Below are 21437 nucleotides of genomic sequence, written 5' to 3' on the forward strand. Positions count from 1 at the left end.
ACAAAGAGACTCTGCACAGGGGAGGGGCTGTGCACAAGCTGGTCCACCTCCCCAGGAGGCCCATCTAACATGATTATCGCACACTCTGTCCAGTAAGCTTTTGTGTCCCAACTTCTCCCAAGAGATCTCCTCTCCATTTGGCTAAAGAAATAGGTGAGAAAAGCCACCATGATTTTAAAGACTATCAAATGCTAATTACAAGTCCTCCACTTGAAAGATGGCAATAAAGCATTCTTAATAATCCTCATTCTCCCCAAACCTCCATCACTGGAAGAAAAGCCAGTTCTTTGAAAGCTGTGAACCAAACACAGCGGTTTTTCAGACAATGGTTAAGAGGTAGGCCAGTTCCCAGGGAATGGCTACAGCGTATTTTTCTCTTGTTACCTTGGTAACCGCTACCTTGGCGCCCTTGTTGATGAGCTGAACCACATTCTCTGTTTGGCCTTTGTACGCAGCTATGAGAAGGCGCTCTGAAAGTGCAGCGACTGCATCTTGCTGGCTCATGAATTAGGAAAGAAAGGTTTTCAGGGAAGCGGTAGACAAGTTCCTTCAGCTCAACACGAAGTCACTGGCCCGGCCTGGCACCCACAGGTAAAGATGTTCACAATCATCAGAAGATATCTTTATGAATATGCCATCTTCGGGACCTAGGGGTTACAAAACAAAGCTGCCATCAGGGCCACTTGACACACAAGGACAGGTCACACCTCTTCTCTCTGATTTTAAGGCATTCTGCTGCTTGCAGGTTGCAGCGGGGGGAGCTGTGGGAGTCAGGACACAACACACAGGAAGCACACTCCACAGCAAAGCCCCTGAACAGAACTTCCAAGTGGAAGGCAGCAGAATGTGCCAACCTCCCTCCCTTCTTCCCCCATCAGGGACATCCTCCGGAATAGTATGGCCAGAATTGCAAGGTTTGCTCTGTTTTTCTCCCAGGGAGTGGAGGCCTGGTATAATCCCCTAAGCACCACCTGGTTTACACACCACCTTTGGCAGGGAACTGTACTGTGTGTGATCACCAAAGGCCCCCTGGCTGGGTTTTGTGCGTCCACCATGGCTAATGTGCTGCTTCCCCAGTGGGTCAGCGGCCTGTGGAACACACCCCACAGAGACCCTGCTGAGTGGGTTCTCTCTTTGGGGTTTTCTCCTAGCATTTACTGCAGTTCTCTCCCTTCATCCTTTTCTCGCTGTAAATAGTATAGTTCCCGAGTTCTGGAACAGATGGAGAGCTGGGCACAGGCCCGGGCTGATTCCTGGTTCCAAGTGGCTGAAACAATCCACCTTAGGGACAACACAGATGCTAAACACTAACAGTGGCTCTGCCAATGCAGGGGGCTGGTCATGTTGCTTCCTTGCTAACAGGAGGAAAAGAAGTGGCACCAAACCCACCTACAGAACACTAAAGCCCTGTCACAGAACAGTGATCTGGAGGGTAGGAACTAGTAGCAAACTGAATTCTTCCTACCACATAGCAAAATGAATAGAATTTTAAAGACTGGGACTCCCCCCAGTATACCTGGGCTGCCATTAGACCCAACCAAAGCCACTGGTAATTATTTCAAGGGTGAAGCGTTCTTTGGGCAGAAGAAGAAATACTTAAATGTCTAATCCAGTCCTGCTAGAACAGCAAGGAAGTGAGGGCTTCTTTGTATTTTAAAAGATACTTATTAAAAATACTAGTATATACAAATGGAAAGAGAATGCTACAACAGAGATACCATACTTCAACCCAAACCCTACCACACATCCTAACTTTGAAAGTCTGGAAGATGCAGCCATCCTTTACATTTGTTCCCAGGCATACCCAAATGTTCTTTCAGTGTCTAAAGATTAAGAAATTGGCCATGATATGGCTGGAAAGCCCTGGACCATATCCTGTTTGAACTCGTTCACTGTGGCATTCAGGCAGGTTGTTTGGCCAACCACTCTGTGAGGCTGGGGTTAAATGCCCACGTATAAAACAGACATGAGAACATTTATCTCCCAGGACTGTGGCGGGTATTAAAGAGGGTGTTTTATTATGCGAAAGTGTGGCTCAGATGTGAATACTATAACTTTGGAAAGAATTCTTAGCCCCCACTCTTGTGAATTATCAAACTTTCTCATCGTTCTCCATCTGTGGCTCAAAATATAGGTAAAGAATACCAGGGAAAGAGAGAGGAACCCTGCAAACCCATCCTGCTCCTGCTCACTGGATCATTAGAAGCACAACAAATCTGGCGAAGGGTCTGCTCTAAAGCAGCTTGGTGAGTCATGGTCTGAGATCCCTGGGATGTGCCAGAAATAGAGCCAAAAGAAAAGGAATAAGGTTGAGACTCAAAACACTGAAAGAAATGGAACTGGAAATGCCTTTGAAAATTCTCATAGTCGCACTGAATGGCTACAGTCTGGGCTTTATGTTTCCCAGACCGTTACACTATTTGGAAGTGGTTTGTTTTTATAAACATAGCTGCATTGCCTCTTTTCATTCAGGTAATCTGTGGTTTGTTCAAACCAATTATACTGAACTTCTGCTCTGTTTGCCCAAATATTGCAAAATCACTCCAGGCCTAAACGGCAGGAAAATACAGAGTATTAGCCATGACTTACGAAATGATCTCCCTTCCACAATCACACCCTTCCCCTCATCTACCCATTTGTTATCTCTAGACCTAGACCCAACGGGCCCCTTCCATTCCAGAACCTTTCTTGCAAGGGATATTTGAATGTCTCAAGTACAACAGCCCAGTTCATACAAATATTATCATGGCTAAAATTCTACTCATTCTACTCATTCTGCTCCACGGCTTACCCCTGAGGGTAGAGGTTTTTTTGCTGCAACCTCAGTACAGCCCATCAGCTGAGGTCACAAGCTCCACACCAGCAGCACTGTGCAGCCTCCTCAGCAACTGGATGCAGGGGTCCAGCTGGCCCATAGTAAATTGATAGCCACTCCCCTCCCACCCTCCAGTCCCATGCAATGAATTCAGCCTCCTGGATACTGAGACTGAAGTACACTTATGCCATAGCTGCAGGCTACTGAGATAGCCTTGTTTAGATAATTATCACTGGTAAATAGCCCTTTGCAAGCACAGCCCACATTAATTTTCCTTTCTGTTTGGTTAAAGATAGAAAAATACTACAGTGGTGAGAAAACAATGGCCAAGCAGAAACACCCTTCTATTTTTTGCTTTTCAGTTACAGCTACTTAAGAATGTTCCTCACTCTCACTCCATCCCCTCCACCATAACCAAAGCACCCACGGAGCAGCCTCCAGAACAGGTCCCTCACACAGGATTTTGGATACTCCCCCTACCAGAGTCATACAGAAAACTGCGTGCAAGATCAGGAACAGAACCCCAGCTTTACAATTCCTAGTCTGTTGCCAACACCATCCCTATGTGCTTGCACATCTCAACCTCATTTTCAATTTAAGCCCAGTAATCACCTCCTTACTAGGATCTCCAGCCTTTACCTGCAGGGGCATTTACACACAGTTTATGGGTGGGAGGGTATCAAATGAGGGTCTTCTATTTCTGCTTCTTCCTGCACTTTCAGCCTTGAGTGTGGGTGCAGGCTCAGCAGAGATACCAAGTGCAGGCCAAGCAGAGACACCACCTCTCTCCCTCCCTCATGGTCACTGCTCCTAAACCCCATATCCTTACCTCCCACCTAGAACAATGATCCCCCATCCCTTAGAGTGAGAAGACACTCTGGTTCTCATCTGATGTCCTGACCTGACAAACTGGACCAGACAGAGGTGTGTGTATTGCAGGGGTGGGGAGCAGTTTAAGAAGGGATGGGGGAATCCCTGACAGTAAATTGGGAGGGGAAGGGAATAGAGGGGTGAAACCAGTCTGGAATCAATGAGTTAAACTTCATGCCAACCTGTTGGCTACCTCGGCTGTAGCAGTTCATCCCCTCCTTGTATCTGAGCCTCCTCTTACAGGTAGATCAGCTATCATTCAAGATACTTCCCACTGCTGGCAGTGAGAAATGTATTCTGCCCCAAGCCTATCAATTACATCCCTCTTTGTCACAATGCTCATTTTTCACAGCATTCTGAAGGAAAACCTTAAATGCAAACATGCTGCCCATTCCTTAAGCCAAAAGGAAATAAACACACGAGCATAAGTATGCAATGCATATCCTGAATCTAGATAGCGATTAAGCTTCCTAAGATTTCCCTCCTTCCTCCCAGCCCACTGCCCCATTTTTGTTGCTCTGTAATTTGCTAATTCTTTTGTCTGTCATCACAAATACCAGAGGGTCACACATCTGCTTGTCTGTGATGCAATCAGTTTTCTTTTTACAGAAAAAGGTCTATAAGGTTTGCTTTTGCTGTTTTCTTGGGGCTTTACAACAAATTCTCCTACACTTTGGAGAATTTGCCAATATCCTAAAGCCACTACATCTATCTCCCGACAGGCAAAATATTCCAGAAGAGATCTGCAAATAAAAGTCCCAGTCAGGCAGTATGTACAACCCACCCAGAGATGGCCCACAGGCACCCAGGAATTGGTGGCTATGGAGCGCCATCAGCTATAACAACTAGCTTTGCTCCTACTGCTCCAAACCTTGTGTTGAAGAGATGGTACTCACATCCGAGGGGCTGTCCTCTCTGTTCTACATCGTGTTCAGTTTCTGGATAACTGTGGTCAATTCTTTCCTGGAGAGATCATTAGCTTCCTAGGGCTGTCACTCCCAGCAAATCTGCAGTGATTTACGTTATAATGCTTGCTGCCTTTTCCCTTTAGCCTCCTCTGCCGATGCTGGCCAAATCACATCTAAAAGCTTATTAAGACATCCATTCAGCTTGCAATGTTTTGTGGCTTGCTAGTCTGCTCGTCACAGCTTCTGAAAGTCTTGTGTCTGCAGATTTTGACGGACTGCTCCCTCCTGCCAGCAGAGGACCTGTAACACTGCCCCGATTGAAGTCAGGGAACAGTTCACAGATCAGAGGAACATTTCTGAATGACGCTTAGATGACAGAGAAACGAAGTTTGCATTATTTCAGCAGTAATGCAAGAAAAGATGAGCATTCGTGTTGTAAGGGAGGGAGGGATGCAGAAAGGGTTGAAATCTGTAACAAACTGCCTCCAAGAAAACAGGAAAATGCTTGCTTTGTGGGAGCAGCGGAGCCCAGACACTCCACCCTCCTCGGCAGAGAGTTCCAGCACAGTGACTGCAGCAGCACAGGAGACAAGGGTCTGGCTGAGCAGCTGTTCCCAACGTTTGTCTCACAAATGCTCCTCTGAACAGTCTCTGTAGGGAAGGGGGAAGGGAGTAAATAGGGAGCAGAGCCCCTTCAGAAGCTGTTCCGAGTGCTGTCGACTGCCCTAAACTCGCAATCGTGTGCTCCAGCCCACTTGTTGAAACAACAGAAATCCAACACCCACCTGGAGACATCATAGAAAGGAGAGGGCTTTCATTTTGACTTGAGCCAATATCCCCACATTTTCCTCTCTATCTCTAAAGATAGAATTGTTGGTCTCAGAGACGGGAAAATTACTCTACTCTGTCAGCACAAACCCTCTTACCACCCGTCGTCCTAAAGCCTTACCCTATTTCCCCAAGGGTAATGGGGCAATGGAATGGACTGCAATTCTGCTTTGGTTGTCATTTGGCTTACACCAAGGGCAGGAGAACAGCTGGAGACTCTGGCAGGTGCATTGCAAAGAGGCTGAATCCCACTGGGGAAACAAACTGCCAGCAGAATAACACAAGCTAAAAAAAAAAAAGTACACAACCCTCATACTAGTTTATCCAAAAGCAATCACTACTGGGTTACTGTGATCATCACTGAGGGGCAAGTGAGGCTGCAACAGAGAGGAACGTGACTCAATCCCTATTTTAAAGAAACTCATCATCTGACCACTGAAAAGCCATGATCAGGGCCCAAAAGCCCAGTTGCCAGAAGATAAGGGTAAACTGAGTGGGAAGGAAGAATAAACCAAAGAGTGGTTCATTTTCTTACAGCTTCCAGGACACTTCCTCCTTCTGAGAAGATCTATTCCCACAGGTAGGGCCCCTAACACAGCACTACCCATGAGGACACTCAGCACTGACTGATCACGGAACCTGGTGCCCACTAGGACAATTTGCAAAAGAAGGGAAATGACAGGGTGGATATGCTCTGCTTTAGCAAGTCCATGACTCATTATATACACCCCACTGTCACAAAAAAAACATGTATGTTTATTTCTTGAGCCATTTAAAGCACAATAACTCTCTTCTTCTAACTCTGACAGTCACTGAATCTTTTGAAATAACCACCTCTGCAGGAGGCAGAGGGGCTATTGCAGTGAAAGCTGAGTGACATCTGAATATTATTCAGGAAACCAGTGACATACTCTACCAAGAAAAGCTGCTTACAGATGTAAAACTCACATAGGAGGAATAAGCACACATCACTGAATAAAGATGTGACTGACAGAAGGCTTGGGAGGTAGAGACCTCCCCTTTTTATATATATCAATAACTTATTGACTGACTAGCACTGCTAGACCACCAGAGCCTCCAGGTCAGGGCTGGGCACTCCCATCACTTGGCAAATGACCACGCACACGCTCAAAGGTCAGACCAAGTGTTATCTCTGCTAAGCCTTCTGCCGTCCCTGCCTTTCCCTAGACAAGATGATCATTCCCTCATGTGTGCACCTACAGTTTTCTTTTTCTTTTTTTTTGAGAAAGTCTCGCTCTTTTCCCCCAGCCTGGAGTGCAATGGTGCGATCTCGGCTCACTGCAACCTCTGCCTCCCAGGTTCAAGCGATTCTCCTGCCTCAGCTTCCCAAGTAGCTGGGATTACAGACGACTACCATGATGCCTGGCTAATTTTTTGTATTTTTAGTAGAGACGGGGTTTCACCATGTTGGGCAGGCTGGTCTCAAACTCCTGACCTCAGGTGATCTGCCTGCCTCGGCCTCCCCAAGTGCTGGGATTACAGGCGTGAACCACCGTGCCTGGCCAGCACCTATGGTTTTCTATAAGCTTCTGCTATGAACTGAATTGTGTCCCCCCAGTTCATATGTTGAAGCCCAAAGCCCCAGTGTGACTGTATTTGGAAATAGGAGATAATTAAGGTGAATTTGATCATAAAGGTGGGACCCTGATCTGATAGAATTAGTGCACTCATGCTTGTGCATGTACTCTGGTGTGCACACAACGATGAACAGCCATGTGAGGACAAAACAGCCCATCTGCAAGCCAAGAAGACAGCCATCATCAGAAACTGAACCCTGTTGGACTTTGATCTGGGACTTCTAGCCAGAAGAACTGGAAAGTAGAACTGGAAGAAAATAAATTTCTGTTGTTTAATCCACCCAGTATGTGGTATTTTATTATGGTGGCTCAAACAGACTAAGACACAGCATAATAGCTGTTATTGGCTCAAGGTTGGTCTCCCTGGTTATATTAACTCCTTGTGGCAGGAACTCCATTTTGGTCATCTTGTATCCCCAGAGCCTATCATGGTGCTGGGAACACAGTTGGCCTTTAATGTCCATTTAATGAATGACAGAAAAACCAATAACCAATTTATTTTTGGTTATCAATTGGTCTTCAGGAGCCTGTGATCCCATAAGAAATATATGAGGTACTCACCTAGTCAACTAATCTCTTTTCTTTCCAAATACATGAGGCAGGCTATGGCTCCAGACTGTCCAAGAGATAACAGAGAGGGAATGTAGTCATTCTCCTCTCTCCCTTCCCCCTCAAAATAGAGGACTACAGTTTCTGGGGCCAGATAAATTACGACTTTAGAGGCATCCCTTATTCAGTGACACAGGTCTGTCAGCAGCAAAGCATTGGACAGCACCACAGCCACTCTGGGAATTTCTTCTCATCACCCTCAACCCCTGTTAGGTAAAGACCCAAATGCTAAAGACAAATCAAAATAATTAACGCAGCATCACAATAAAACCAGTTCTATGTAGTCAAATCTCAACTTCTACCCACTCCTTAAATCTGCTCTGATCTGGCTTTTCTGTCCCCAGTTTTTCCACCGAAACCATTTTTGTCATGTATTTTGTGGTGTACCAAGCATATGTTGAAGAAATAGGTACAAGGGGCTCAAGCCTGTAATCCCAGCACTTTGGGAGGCCGAGACGGGTGGATCACGAGGTCAGAAGATCCAGACCATCCTGGTTAACACGGTGAAACCCCGTCTCTACTAAAAAAATACAAACAAACTAGCCGGGCAAGGTGGCGCGCACCTGTAGTCCCAGCTACTCGGGAGGCTGAGGCAGGAGAATGGCGTAAACCTGGAAGGCGGAGCTTGCAGTGAGCTGAGATCCGGCCACTGCACTCCAGCCTGGGCGACAGAGCAAGACTCCGTCTCAACAAAAAAAAAAAAAGAAAGAAAGAAAGAAAGAAATAGGCACAAGGAACTGTGGAAACTGGGAGAGGGATCATTCTTGCTTGCTGTGCTGGGATGAAAGGAGGTCAGGAAAGTTTTCACAGAGAACGTAGTGTGTTAGAGGAGGTAGGATCTGGTTAGGTTAGAAGGGGAGAAGACAGAGGCAGAGGAAACAGCAAGAGCAAAAAGGCAGAGTGGTCTGAAAGTATGTGTCATGAGTAGCAAAGAAAGGCAAAGAGACAACTGCAGCTGGAGCTTGTAACACACAGCAAAGACCAGCGATGGTGTTGGAAAATGAGGCGGCAGTCAGGCAGTGAAAAATTTTCACATCACGCCAAATTACTTGAACTTATCTTGCACTTGTGATGGAGAGCCCTAGGAGTTGGTCAGAAGAGTGGCTAGTCATATTTTTGCTCTATTTGTAACACAAGCATGCAGAATTAATTATAATTATGGTTTTATGCTATACTCTCAAGATTGTATATGCATGGCTTTCTCTTTCTTCCTGCCCTGTTCCCTCCTTCATTTATGTCTTCTATTCCATCCTTTCCTCCCCTTTTTATCTTCATTGACAGACTATGTTTTAGAGCAATTTTAAGTTTACAGAAAAACCGGGCAGAAAGCTCAGAGTTCTCATATAGCCCTTTGCCCACCCCCATCCCTACAGTTTTCCCTTTTAATAACATCTTGTATCAGTGTGATACATTTGTTAAAACTGATGAGTCAATATTGATACCGTATTAGTAACTAGAGTCTGTGGTTTGCATTAGGGTTATTCTGTGTTCTACAGTTCCATGGGTTTTGACAAATGCAAAATATCATGCATCTGCCATTAAAGTACCACAAAGAGTAGTTTCACTGCCCTAAAACTCCCCTGTGCTCTGCCTATTCATCCCTCTCTTGCCCCAAAGCTCCCAGCAACCACCGATCTTTTTACTCTCTCCAGAGTTTTGCTTTTTCTGTAATTCCATGTGGCTGGAATCCTACAGTGTGTAGCCTTATCAGAATGGCTTATTTCCCCTAGTAATATGCATTTAAGGTTCCTCCTTGCCTTTTCATGGCTCATTTCTTTCTGGTGCTGAATAATATTCCATGTATACCATAATATTCCATTGTACCACAATTTGCTTTTCCCTTCATCTATTGAAGGACACTTTGGTTGCTTCCAAGTTTCAGCAATTACAAATAAAAATGCTATAAACATTCATGTGCAGGTGTGGACATAAGTTCTATCTCATTTGCATAAATACCAAGGAGTACAATTGCTGGGTAATACGGCAGCACAGCATTTAGCTTTGTAAGAAATGTCTATACTGTCTTCTAACACAGCAGTCCTCAAACTTTTTGGCACCAAAGGCCAGTTTCATGGAAGACAGTTTTTCCACAAACCCAGCAGTGGGGAAGGATGGTTTCAGGATGATCCAAGCACATTACATTTATGGTACAACTTATTTCTATTATTACATTGTAATATGTGATGAAATTATATAACTCACCATAATGTAGAATGAGTGGGAGCCCTGAGCTTGTTTTCCTGCAACTAGATAGTTCCATATGGGGGTGATAGGAGACAGTGACAGATCATCAGGCATTAGATTTTCATAAGGAGTGTGTGACCTAGATCCCTTGCATGTGCAGTTCACAGTAGGATTCACACTCCTATAAGAATCTAACGCTGCCGCTGATCTGACAGGAGGTGGAGCTCAGGCAGTAATGCAAGTGATCCGGAGCAGCTGTAAATACAGATGAAGCTTCACCAACTTGCCTCCTGCTCACCTCCTGCTGTGCAGCAAGGTTCCTAACAGGCCACAGACCAGTACTGGTCCATGGTCTGGGGGTTAGGGACCCCTGTTCTAACATGTCTGTAACATGTTGCACTCCCACTGGCTGGTTTTACATTGACGTAATTGCCAAATGCAATAGTAACTTTTTGATTTTTCCTTTACATTATTTCTCTGTTGCATTGGGCCCTGCTACCACCCCTCCCTCAAAATTCCCCCTCCTTGGTTCCTGTGAGCCATTCTCTCCTTATTCTCCTAACCATCACTTGGACAATTCCTTTCTTCCATTGAATGCTTCTTTCGCTGATATGTTGTATGTTGCAGGTCCTTGAGGTTTTTGGGCATCTTCTCTGCTCATTTTATTCTCTAGATCTCAGTGCTCCCCCTCCCTGCTGCTCACATGCTCCTCTGCTGCCTAGATACAGATTCCTCCGAGTCTACTTCTTTACCCTCAATCACGTTCTCTGAAGCACTATATTTAAACACCCAGCCACCTACCAGACATCTTCCTTGGATGTCCCCTATCAATGTATTCACAACCAAATCACCATCCTTCCTCCCAAACCTGTTCCTTTTCCTGTGTCCTCACCTTGATGAGGGGCTCCATCTTTGATCTAGCTACCCATTTCCCTGATCTGGAACATTCCTCCCATTTTTCTTCTTCCCCCTTCCCCCATCCCTCATTCACTAAACCACCAAATCATCCTGATTTGAGACAGTAAGGCATAGAGACTAAAAATATAAGCTTTGAAGTCAGACTGCCTGGACTCAAATCCCAGCTCTGCCACTCACTTTGGGCATATTTCTTAATGACTCTGAGTCTGTTTCTGCATGTGTAAAACAGAAAGGATAACAGTTCCTACCTCATTAAGTTGTTGCAAAGATTGAATGAGATAACGCACATTTTATTCAATGCCCGGCGCATAGAAAGTGCTCAGATAACATAAGCATGGTTACAGGGTTACTGTTTAGATGTTCCTTGATCTGTTCCACCTTCTCTAGGTGTACTGCCACTGCCTTAAGTTGTCATCATTTCTTACCTGGGTTATTGCAACAGTCTCTAACTGAATGTTGGAAATGTTTCTTGAAATTCTGTTTGTGATTATCTAAACTTAGAAATTGGGACAAGAGGTAAAGCAGGTTTCAGCTTATATATGGAAATCTGCTTCTGCAGATGGGTTTTCACTTAGGGAAAAACAGAAGCCAAATCAGACTAATATTCAGGATTCAGATAGTCAGTCTGCTTTGTCTCAAAATAGGTCCTCAATAAAAGATAACTTTAAACAAGTCAGCACAACCTGGTCAGCTAGTTCTTGGGATTTCTTAAACTTGACTCCCAGGAAAGACAGAACCATTGAGCCCATGGTGGTTAAATTCTCTGTGCTCTCTCTGGATCTTAGAGGGCAATGAGGCAGTGAGAGGCAAGTTCCTGCTTTCTGATATGTCAGTGTTAGAAGAAAGGGATAATGAGAACCTAGCCCTTCCCCTTCAGTTTATTTCAAGATGGCAAAGGTTGAGAACAGACAGCTGAGCTGCAATGCAGTAGGAGCCACTGCCACCGTGCCCACTTGCCAGGGAGCAGATTGCTGGCGGTGGTTGCTAGGTCTATGGTGCCTTTATCTATGGACCGCTCTTCCTCTGTGCTTCTTGTCAGAGTGTTTTATGTAAACAGACCATACAGGGGGCTAGTGGGACTGCTAATTATGGGCTGAATTTGCATGTAAAAGCCATTCTGCCATGTTACTCTCCCTGCCTCAAGTCCTGCCCTCTCGTCCCCCACCTTGATTTATGTGATCCCTGATGTTACAGTGCTCTTTTTACAACACAAATGTGATTGTGTTTCTCCTCTGCCTGTAACCCTCAGTGACACACATTCCCTCAGTACAAAGTCCAGCAATATACAAATCCATGCATAGTCTCGTCCCAGTCTGTTTCCAACCACCTTTTCTTCTGATACCTCGCCCCGCTGCATTCTGCACCCTAACTTGGCCAAAAGGTACTTAGAGCACCTTGAAAGTCCAACCATGTCATTTTTGCTTAGAATTCTCTTTAGACTTGTCTAAACTCCTTCTTAGCCTTCAAAGATACCTGATTCAAAGATGTCCTCCTCTTAAAGATTCTCCTAATACTCTTCCAACCTCCAAGATCCCAAGGGTCAAATCCCCTGCCCTGATTTCAAATCCCAGGTCTGCTACTGATTTTGAGCAAGTTTCTTAATGACTATAAGCCCATTTACTTATGTATAAAATATGAGTAACTACAGTTTTTACCCACTGGGTTGTTGCAAAAATTGAATGAGGCCAGCACAAAATAATGTATTTTTAAAATCTCACTGTAATACTTACCAAACTGGACTGCAATTGTGTGATGTCAATACTGTTGGCCTCTCTTCTTACATTCTGAGTAAAAAGCTTCCCATGTGCCTCTCCTTCTAAGGAGACTGTCCTAACCAGAGAATTTCCTGGGCTTTAGGATGTAGACTTAGAGGACAAGTGGGAGAGATGAGAGAGAAGAAGGCCTACTTGTCAAGGGAGGCTAAGCCCATCTATATAACAAAGTACTGAGGCGGGGGAGGGGGGAGAGACGGGGGAGGGAGGAGAGGATGGAGAGAAAGGGGAGAGGGAGAAATGAATGTGCCATGCAGAATGGGGGAATGTAAGAGAATTAGGAGAGAAAACCAGGATATGAACATTGTACTATGGGGTTATATATTGGGTTTCCTTTACTTTTGAGAACAAGAAATGATTAAAATTCTTTTACAAGCCAATTTTGGTCTTCGGATTGTGCTTCTTTGAATATCTTCTTACAAATACTGGACCATGAGAGACTGAAATTCTCTCAGGTTACTCTTGTGTACAATGTCTTTCCTCTCAGACTCTGAGCTTCTCCCGCACAGGGGCTGTGTCTCATTCCACTATGTAAGTTCAATGCAATCACACAGCGTGTCACATGAACAATACATGGCATGGAAACAATACATGCTTATTGGATAAATAAACACATCTATATTCACCCAACTGCATTACAGACTCTTAGAGAGCAAGTACCTTCTCTTATTTTTCCATGTTTCCAGATAAACTAATAGAATTCTATAGTGAACTGAATGGTGGGTCCCCAAAAGATATGTCCATGTCTTAGTCCCCAGAATCTATATTAATTTATTAATTTATATAACAAAAAAAGAGATGTGATTAAGTTAATCCATGGATGTCCTGGATTATCTGGGTGGGTAGTCACATGTGTCCTTCATAAGAGAGGCAGAGTTTTGAGACAGAAGAAAAAGAGGCCATGTGACCACAGAGGCAGAGACTGCAGTGATATGGCCACAAGCCAAGGAACCCTGGAGCTACCAGAGAATGGAAGATACAAGGGAAGAGTCTCCTCCAGAGGCAGTGTGACCTCACCAACACCAACAGCTTGATTTCAGACTCTGCCCTCCAGAACTGTGAGAGCGTAAGTGTCTGTTGTTTCCAGCCATGTCGTTTGTAGTGGTTTGTTACAGCAGTCAAAGGAAATAGGAATGCCTTCTACATAACGGATGCTCAATAACTCTTCACCAATTGTCTCAGCCACTGAAAATCACAGGCTGTGCTGCCTTTTTAAAGTCACTAACACACCCCCATCTTTAGGGCCAAGAATCAGAGCTCCAACATGTCACTTCAACACCTGTAAATACTTTGTAACCTAATGGTCCCTTGCTGCTGTTTGAGGGATGGTCAGGTTCCAGGGGCTAAGAATAGTCCTACTGGCTACATATCCTTCATAAAATTTCACACACTTTATATGTACTTCTACATATTAATCATCCATCACTCATTCCTTTGTGAGGGAGAAAGTAAGCTGGGGAAGCACCTGATATGGGCATGATGCCAGCAGGAGAAGTGGGTCCTGCTGATGAGGGCGAGAGGCAGCCTGGCGGGGGTCTCTCCAGCTGCCAGCTGAGGCAGGCTGAATCCTCAGGAGTCTCCCACAGGAAACACCACTGAACTGAAATGAGCGTGTCAGCCTGCCACTTTCCAATTCTTCACCATAAGCTTGAAAAAACCAGGAAGCTGCTCTGCTAGCAAGGAATTAAATATCTGACTCTAATCCTGCAAACACAGTCCCGAATATGGCAAAGGGAAGCCTGGGATAAACATGAATATCTACTCAGAAGTAAACACCAACTGTGATGTACTACTCTAATTTGGTTTCCAACAGTATTTCTTCTATGCTGTCCCACAGAGGACAGAGGCCTTCTCCCAGGGCTGGAGGACACCTGCAAGTCAGTGAGCCCACAATCCTCAGGCACATGCTCAACCTCTCCCAGCAACACTTACTTGCTTCTGCTATCAGTCAGTTGTGTGATCCTCCTCTAGAAATACTGTTTCTAACTCTTCTGGGCCTGGTTTTCATTCCAGGAGTCCCATTTTATTCAATCATTCTGCCATTGAGGCATTTCTTGAAAGGACATCCATCTGATGCTAGAAATTCCAGATACTATGACACGCTGCTCTTCCCTCTCATCCCCCACTCTCCTTAACCCACATGACCTTCTCTCACAGCTCTCTGCAGCTATCAACACGCATGTCCAGGTTAGGTGTGATTTTAGGCTGATAATGTCCACCACCTGTGAGAGGTGATATCATGATCTGGAAACACCTGTACTGCATGGACTGTCCACACCACTATCCACAAAACACTCTGCTAGGTCCCCTTCTCAATTTTCTTCCAAGGTCAGCTGAGGCAGGAGTGGGGAGAAGCAAGGGAAGGAGAGGATCTATTTAAACAGTCCACCCATAGAATGTGCTTCATGGCCCTAGGCAGGTTATATGACTAACTTCCTTGGGCCTTAATGTCCTCATCTACAAAAATGGGGATAATAATGATAGCTGCTGACTCCATAGGGTAGCTAGGAGGATACGCTAGGGAGCTACACCCAAGGGAGTAGATAAGCACTGCACTTGGCACAGAAAAAGCACTCAGAAATATTAGCGTGTATGTATGCCTCTGTAAAGTCGACAAGAGGCTAAATTCTCCAATTAGATTTCCAAGCCCTTCCCAATATCTACTCCTTCTTCTGTCTCTTAAATCTTCACCTCTTCTTCATAGTTCCCAAGGGCTGCCCAAATCCTCATTTGGTCTCTGGGCCTTACTCAGCACGCAGCATGACACAGTATTTGGCTTCAGCACTGAGCTTTGCTGGGATCAAGTGTCCCTGCAGGTAAGGGGGACTAGGAGGACTTCAGGTACAGCTGACCATCGGGGAGGCCCCGAGGGTCCTCTCCTATACTCATGTCATCACACACAATGATTAACCACGTGCATGCGCAGTCCACGGCAAGAAGAGGCACTCTGACCTGGTGGACTCTGACCCCCAAGGAAGGTAATGCTCCAGTTAGGTGGAGGACATGCTTTGCAAGAATATCCTGTCTGAAGTCAACTTATCTTCAGTCAGCATCTCCCTAACTCTGGTTATATCCGATTATTTCCTAGCTAAGGCTTTCTTCCAAATTGGATATTGTCCATATTTTAAGTTTCAGCCACAGATTAGCTATGAGCAAGTTTGGTCCACTACATTCTTTAACCAATAATTATGTCACATGACAAACATACTAAATTGTCAACAGTATCCATTATTATGAATTATTTAAAATCAAAATTCTGCCGTATCTTTATAAGAAAAGGTTCCTAATGTGAAGGCCACAGGAACAGAAATGAAACCCACCTTGAATTGTGTTTTTAATGCCCAGAATCAGCCCCAAAGATATTTATTCCTGAGAGTTTTAAAGAGTCTTAAAATAAACATCTCTCTCAGGATAGTCTCATTATTATCACAGGCAAATTATTTCTACAACAAAAATATAATTAGCTGAGATTCAGCAGTCTTCAGGAGGCAGGATCCAAAATAACCTGAGAAATTACAAAGCTTAAGATCCTTCTGTGAATAGTTCCAGGTTAACCCTGTGCCCCTTCCCCTATGATCTCACAGCAAAAGGCTTGGTCTTCTCTCCATAATCTGCATTTGCTATGGTAGATGGTGGAGCTTTCTCTCTTGGGCTTGCCTCTTCCCTGATCTCAGGCGCCTGGGACCCAGTCTTTGGGGAGTACTTTGCAGGGAAAATCCATAGACCTTCTCCTGGGAGGACATTCCAGTCCTGACAACCCTTTTCCTGGGGGATCTCCCAAAGCCCTGGGTGAGGACAGTCCTGCACATTCCCCAACCTCAGGCAGATCGCCTCTTTGATGATAATTTATATCATCCAATGTCAAATAATTTATATCGTCCTATGTCAAAACAAAGAGCATGGTGGGAAGGGGGTGACAGAAAAAAGGCAGGAAGAGCTGGGGGTAGGAGAGGAGAAGCAAAGAAGGAAGGACAACATGAAAAGACAGTGAGCATGAGGAAAAGACGCAGCTACTGACGACGGGTGGGGGCTCTAACTCAGTCCCTCCCATCCCTGAGGCATTCTCAAATCCCAACCCTTTCCTAACAGAAGACTTCCTCCCAGCCCAGGCTCTGTTCTTCAGATATTTGCTGAATTAACAAAGGGATTCTGATTGAATTTATTACATTTCCATAGTCTGTATCATGTTTAAGATTTATTTTGGAACTAGAGATAGGGAAAATATGAAACCAACTATTTATATGTATGTGTGCATACATATATTTCATTCTTTTAATTTGTGTTGTTTTTTGTTTTATTTTTTGTCTCTGTCGCCCAGGCTGGAGTGCAGTAGTGAGATCTTTGCTCACTGCAGCCTCTGCCTCCCAAGTTCAAGTGATTCTCCTGCCTCAGCCTCCCGAGTAGCTGGGACTACAGGCGCCTGCCACTATGCCCTGCTAATTTTTGAATTTTTAGTAGAGATGGGGTTTCACCATGTTGGCCGGGCTGGTCTCGAACTCCTGACCTTAAGTGGTTCCCCTCTCCTCCGCCTCCCAAACTGGTGGGATTACAGGTGTGAGCCACTGCATCTGGTCTACTCATTCTTTAAAAAATTCTAATATACAGAAAAGTGTACACTTACAGCATGTAGAACTTTCTAACAGAATGTACCCGTGTAACTAGCACTTCAGTCAAGAAAAGACTAACCAGTATCCAGCAGCCCCTCACACCCCTTCCAATCACTACCCCCAAGAGTAGTCACTGTCCTGGTCTTACTATGGCAGGTCAGTTTTGCCCATATTTGAACTTTATATGACCGGAACCACATAGGATATATTCTTTTTTTTTTTTTTTTTTGAGACAGAGTCTCGCTCTGTCGCCCAGGCTGGAGTGCAGAGGCCAGATCTCAGCTCACTGCAAGCTCCGCCTCCTGGGTTCACGCCATTCTCCTGCCTCAGCCTCCCACGTAGCTGGGACTACAGGCGCCCGCCACCTCGCCCGGCTAGTTTTTTGTATTTTTTAGTAGAGACGGGGTTTCACCGTGTTAGCCAGGATGGACTCGATCTCCTGACCTCGTGATCCGCCCGTCTCGGCCTCCCAAAGTGCTGGGATTACAGGCTTGAGCCACCGTGCCCGGCCAGGATATATTCTTTCCCATCTGGCTTCTTTCACTCAAGGTTTTATTTGTGAAATTTATCCAATGTTGTTATAATTCTTTCATTCTCACTGCTATATAGAGTTCTATTATGTGAATATATCACAACTCATTTATCCATTCTTCTGTTGAAGAGATTTTGGGTAATCTTACATTCTGTGTATTAAAAAAAAAAATAGTGGTGCTGTTATAAATATTCTTACATGCATATCTCTTGGTGAATATACAGACACACATATATATATACCATATATACCTAACAGCAGAATTACTAGGTCATAGGTATGCATACATATATTTAAACTGTAGCTGGGTTTCTTTTTCTTTTTGAGACGGAGTCTCGCTTTGTCTCCCAGGCTGGAGTGCAGCGGTACGATCACGGCTCACTGCAAGCTCTGCCTCCCAGGTTCACACCATTCTCCTGCCTCAGCCTCCCGAGTAGCTGGGACTACAGGCACCTGCCACCACACATGGCTAATTTTTTGTATTTTTAGTAGAGATGGGGTTTCACCATGTTAGCCAGGATGGTCTCGATCTCCTGACCTCGTGATCCACCTGCCTAGGCCTCCCAAAGTGCTGGGATTACAGGCGTGACCCATTGCGCTCGGCCTCTTTTTTTTTTTTTTTTTTTTTTTTTTTTTTTTTAAAAAAAAGACTAAGTCTCCTTGCTAAGGCTGAAGTGCAGTGACATAATCAGAACTTACTACAGCCTCAAACTCCTGGGCCCAGGTGATCCTCCTGCCTCAGCCTCCTGAGTAGCTAGGTCTACAGGGGCCTGCCACCAAGTCTGGCTAATTTTTTTTATTTTTTAAAGAGACACAGGTCTCACTATGTTGCTTAGGCTGGTCTTGAACTCCTGGCCTCAACAATCCTCCCTCCTTGATATAGCTGATGTTTCTATGCATATTTCTCACATTCAAATGCACCCATCAGTCTGTTTGAAGCATATAAGGCATTGGGTGTCCCAGAGGCAAGACTGCAGGGCACTGGGCTTCTGTCTATTCCTCACTACTCTAAAAAGCAGTCTATGACTTCAAAAAGTCACATAAAAAAAAAGAAAGTCATGTAAGAATAAACTCCAAGTTGTTTTTGTTTTGATTTCTTATCAAAGCAGGCTTAAAAAATACCTGAATGCATGAGAGGTTGTCTCAGTCCATTTTGTGCTGCTATAACAGAATACCTGAGACTGGGTAACTTATAATGAACAGAGATCTATTTCTCACAGTTCTGGAGGCTGGGAAGTCAAAGATAGAGAGGCTAGCATCTTGCAAGGGCCTTCTTGTTGTATCATCACATGGCGATGGGCAGAAGGGCAAGGGAGGGCAGGGGGTGATGGGGGGTTGGGGGTTGGGGGTTGGGAGGCAAACTTGCTCTTTTATAACAAACCCACTCCTGTGATAACAACATTAATCCATTTACAAGTGTAGAGCTCTCATGGCCTAATCACCTCTTAATGGTCCCACATCTCACCTCTTAATATTATTACAATGGCAACTAAACTTTTTCTTTTTTTCTTTTTTTGGAGACAGAGTCTCACTCTGTTACCCAGGCTGGCATGCAGTGGTGCGCTCATGGCTCACTGCAGCCTCAACCTCCCAGGCTCAAGCAATACTCCTACCTCAGCCTCCCAAATATCTGGGACTACAGATGTGCACCACCACCATGCCCAATTAATTTTTGTATTTTTTGTTGAGAACAGGGTTTTACCACATTGCCATGTTGCCCAGGTTGGTCTCAAACTCCTGGGCTCAAGCAGCTCATCTGCCTCTGCCTCCTGAAGTGCTGGCATTACAGGTGTGAGCCACCATGCCCAGCCTCAATTAAATTTCAACACGAGTTTTGGAAGGGACAAACATTCAAACCATAGCAGAGATAACAGAAATGGAAACCTAACTATTACTACGTAAGTCACGTGTTTTCCAGCCTACACACTAAGACACTGTGTAACCCTCAGTTGCTAACACTGGATAATTTAATCAAAATAATAATAAAGCTCCAAAGGAAAAGCCTCTTTTTTCATAGCAGTAGGAACTCTCCTCTCTATTAACATGCTAGCCTTCTATAGCACTGCTATAATAATTGCCTTATCTATTTTATTTTCATACTTTGAGAAGACTCAGGAGTTCAAGTAAAAGTCCAGTTAATTCATAAAGTTACCATATGACTCAATAATTCCACTCCTAGCTCTGTATCTAAGTGAACAGAACACATATGACCACACAAAACTTGTATATAAATGTTCTCTTCAGCATTATTCAGTCCAAAAGTAGAAACAACTCAAATGTCCATCAATGGTGAACTGATAAACAAAATGTAGTACAGCCACACCACGAATATTATTCAACCATAAAAAGGAATGAACTACTGATACATGCTATCACATAGAGGCATCTTGAAAACATCAAACTATGTAAAAGAAGCCAGATACAAAACACCACATATTGTATGCTTCTATTTATATGAAACGTCCAAAATAGGCAACTCCATAGAGATGGAAAGTAGATTAGTGGTTGCCAGGAGAAAGAATAGGGAATGACTATTAATGGGTATGGGATGTCTTTTTAGGGTGATGTAAATGTTCTGGATTTAGTGGTGATGACTGACATCTTTGTGAACATAAAAGAAAACCACTGAATTGTATGCTTTTAAAAGGGTAAATTCATAGTATGTAAAATATATCTCAATTTGTAAAATTCTGGTTAAATGTTGGGGCATTGAAATCAGACATGAATTTAATTCCACTTGACTGCATGCTGTATGCTATGAGCAAGTCATTTAAGCCCTGTAAGGCTCATTTTCCTTCTCTGTAAAATGAGGGTGATAAAAAAAATATTGACACGGTTACTGTGAGAACCAAAGAAGGTAATAAACAAAGTGTTTGCCCCAGCGATGAACACAGGAAATGCCCATTAACGATTAAAGTGACAGAAATGATAGGAGCTGGCTCTCAGCCAACTTACCTTTTGACATTCTTGGGATATACTCAATGATTTCTATCAGACCCAATAAAGGATATAATTTTCTATAAAATATTATGTAAGGAGTTAAACTGGTTTGCTATTCAGTCAAAAGAGGAAAATCCTGCCATGAAGGAATATCCACAAGCAGAGAAACAGTAACTAATACTGAGGAAATGCCAAGAGTTGTTTCCCAAGCCCCGCTGGTGCACTGCCAAGCAGCTGCTGTTGGGGAGCCCCTACATGAGTTAGCTGAGCAGGGCAGGCTGCCACCCAGAGGCAGGTCACAGCCCCAGAGGCCTGGGAACAAGACACCACACCTGATGGCTTTCCACCCCGCCCCTCTGTCCTCAGGCATGGGCAAGAGCATCAGCATCAGGTCTGCAGGCCATGGCAAAGGCACGTCCCACACCACACCAGTGAAACCACTCAGCCAGGCTGGCTCTTATTGGAGACAGCAGGAGAAAAGACTGCCAAGGGTGGTTTCCCATCTCTAAGACCAACCCTTGCCAGATTAACAACTGCTCCCTACATCTGCCTCAACTCATTGCTAGATCACATATGTAACCCCCCAAATAACAAGTTGTAACTAGTTACCATTCTTAGCAATGGCCCACAAAAGTCCCCCATAAAGTTTCTTAAGGCCAGGCACAATGGTGTGCACCTATAATCCCAGCACTTTGGGAGGCCAAGGTGGGAGGATCATTTGAACCCAGCAGGTGTGGCTGCAATAAGCCGTGATCAGGTCACTGCACTCCAGGCTGGACAACAGAGCGAGACCTTGTCTCAAAAAAAATTAAAATAAAAAATGAAGTTTCTTAAAAGTGATATTTCTTAGCAGGTC

At 44.5% G+C, this 21437-nt stretch overlaps 1 protein-coding gene across 3 annotated transcripts in view; it reads right to left on the bottom strand.

Annotated features, from left to right (window-relative positions):
• Window positions 1–21437, bottom strand: part of ANKRD6 (ankyrin repeat domain 6) — a 215185-nt gene that overhangs the window by 74298 nt on the left and 119450 nt on the right. For 2 of the 3 annotated variants that reach the window (XM_030928053.1, XM_030928054.1), the window contains exon 2: window positions 385–647. The exons of the other annotated variant lie outside the window; for it this stretch is intronic. In XM_030928053.1, coding sequence (XP_030783913.1) covers window positions 385–504 — 120 coding nt within the window. In that variant the 5' untranslated portion in view covers window positions 505–647. The remainder of the gene's footprint in view (window positions 1–384; window positions 648–21437) is intronic. 3 annotated transcript variants of the gene reach the window in all.

Source organism: Rhinopithecus roxellana, chromosome 4, assembly GCF_007565055.1.
Source record: "Rhinopithecus roxellana isolate Shanxi Qingling chromosome 4, ASM756505v1, whole genome shotgun sequence".
Classification (NCBI taxonomy): domain Eukaryota; kingdom Metazoa; phylum Chordata; class Mammalia; order Primates; family Cercopithecidae; genus Rhinopithecus; species Rhinopithecus roxellana.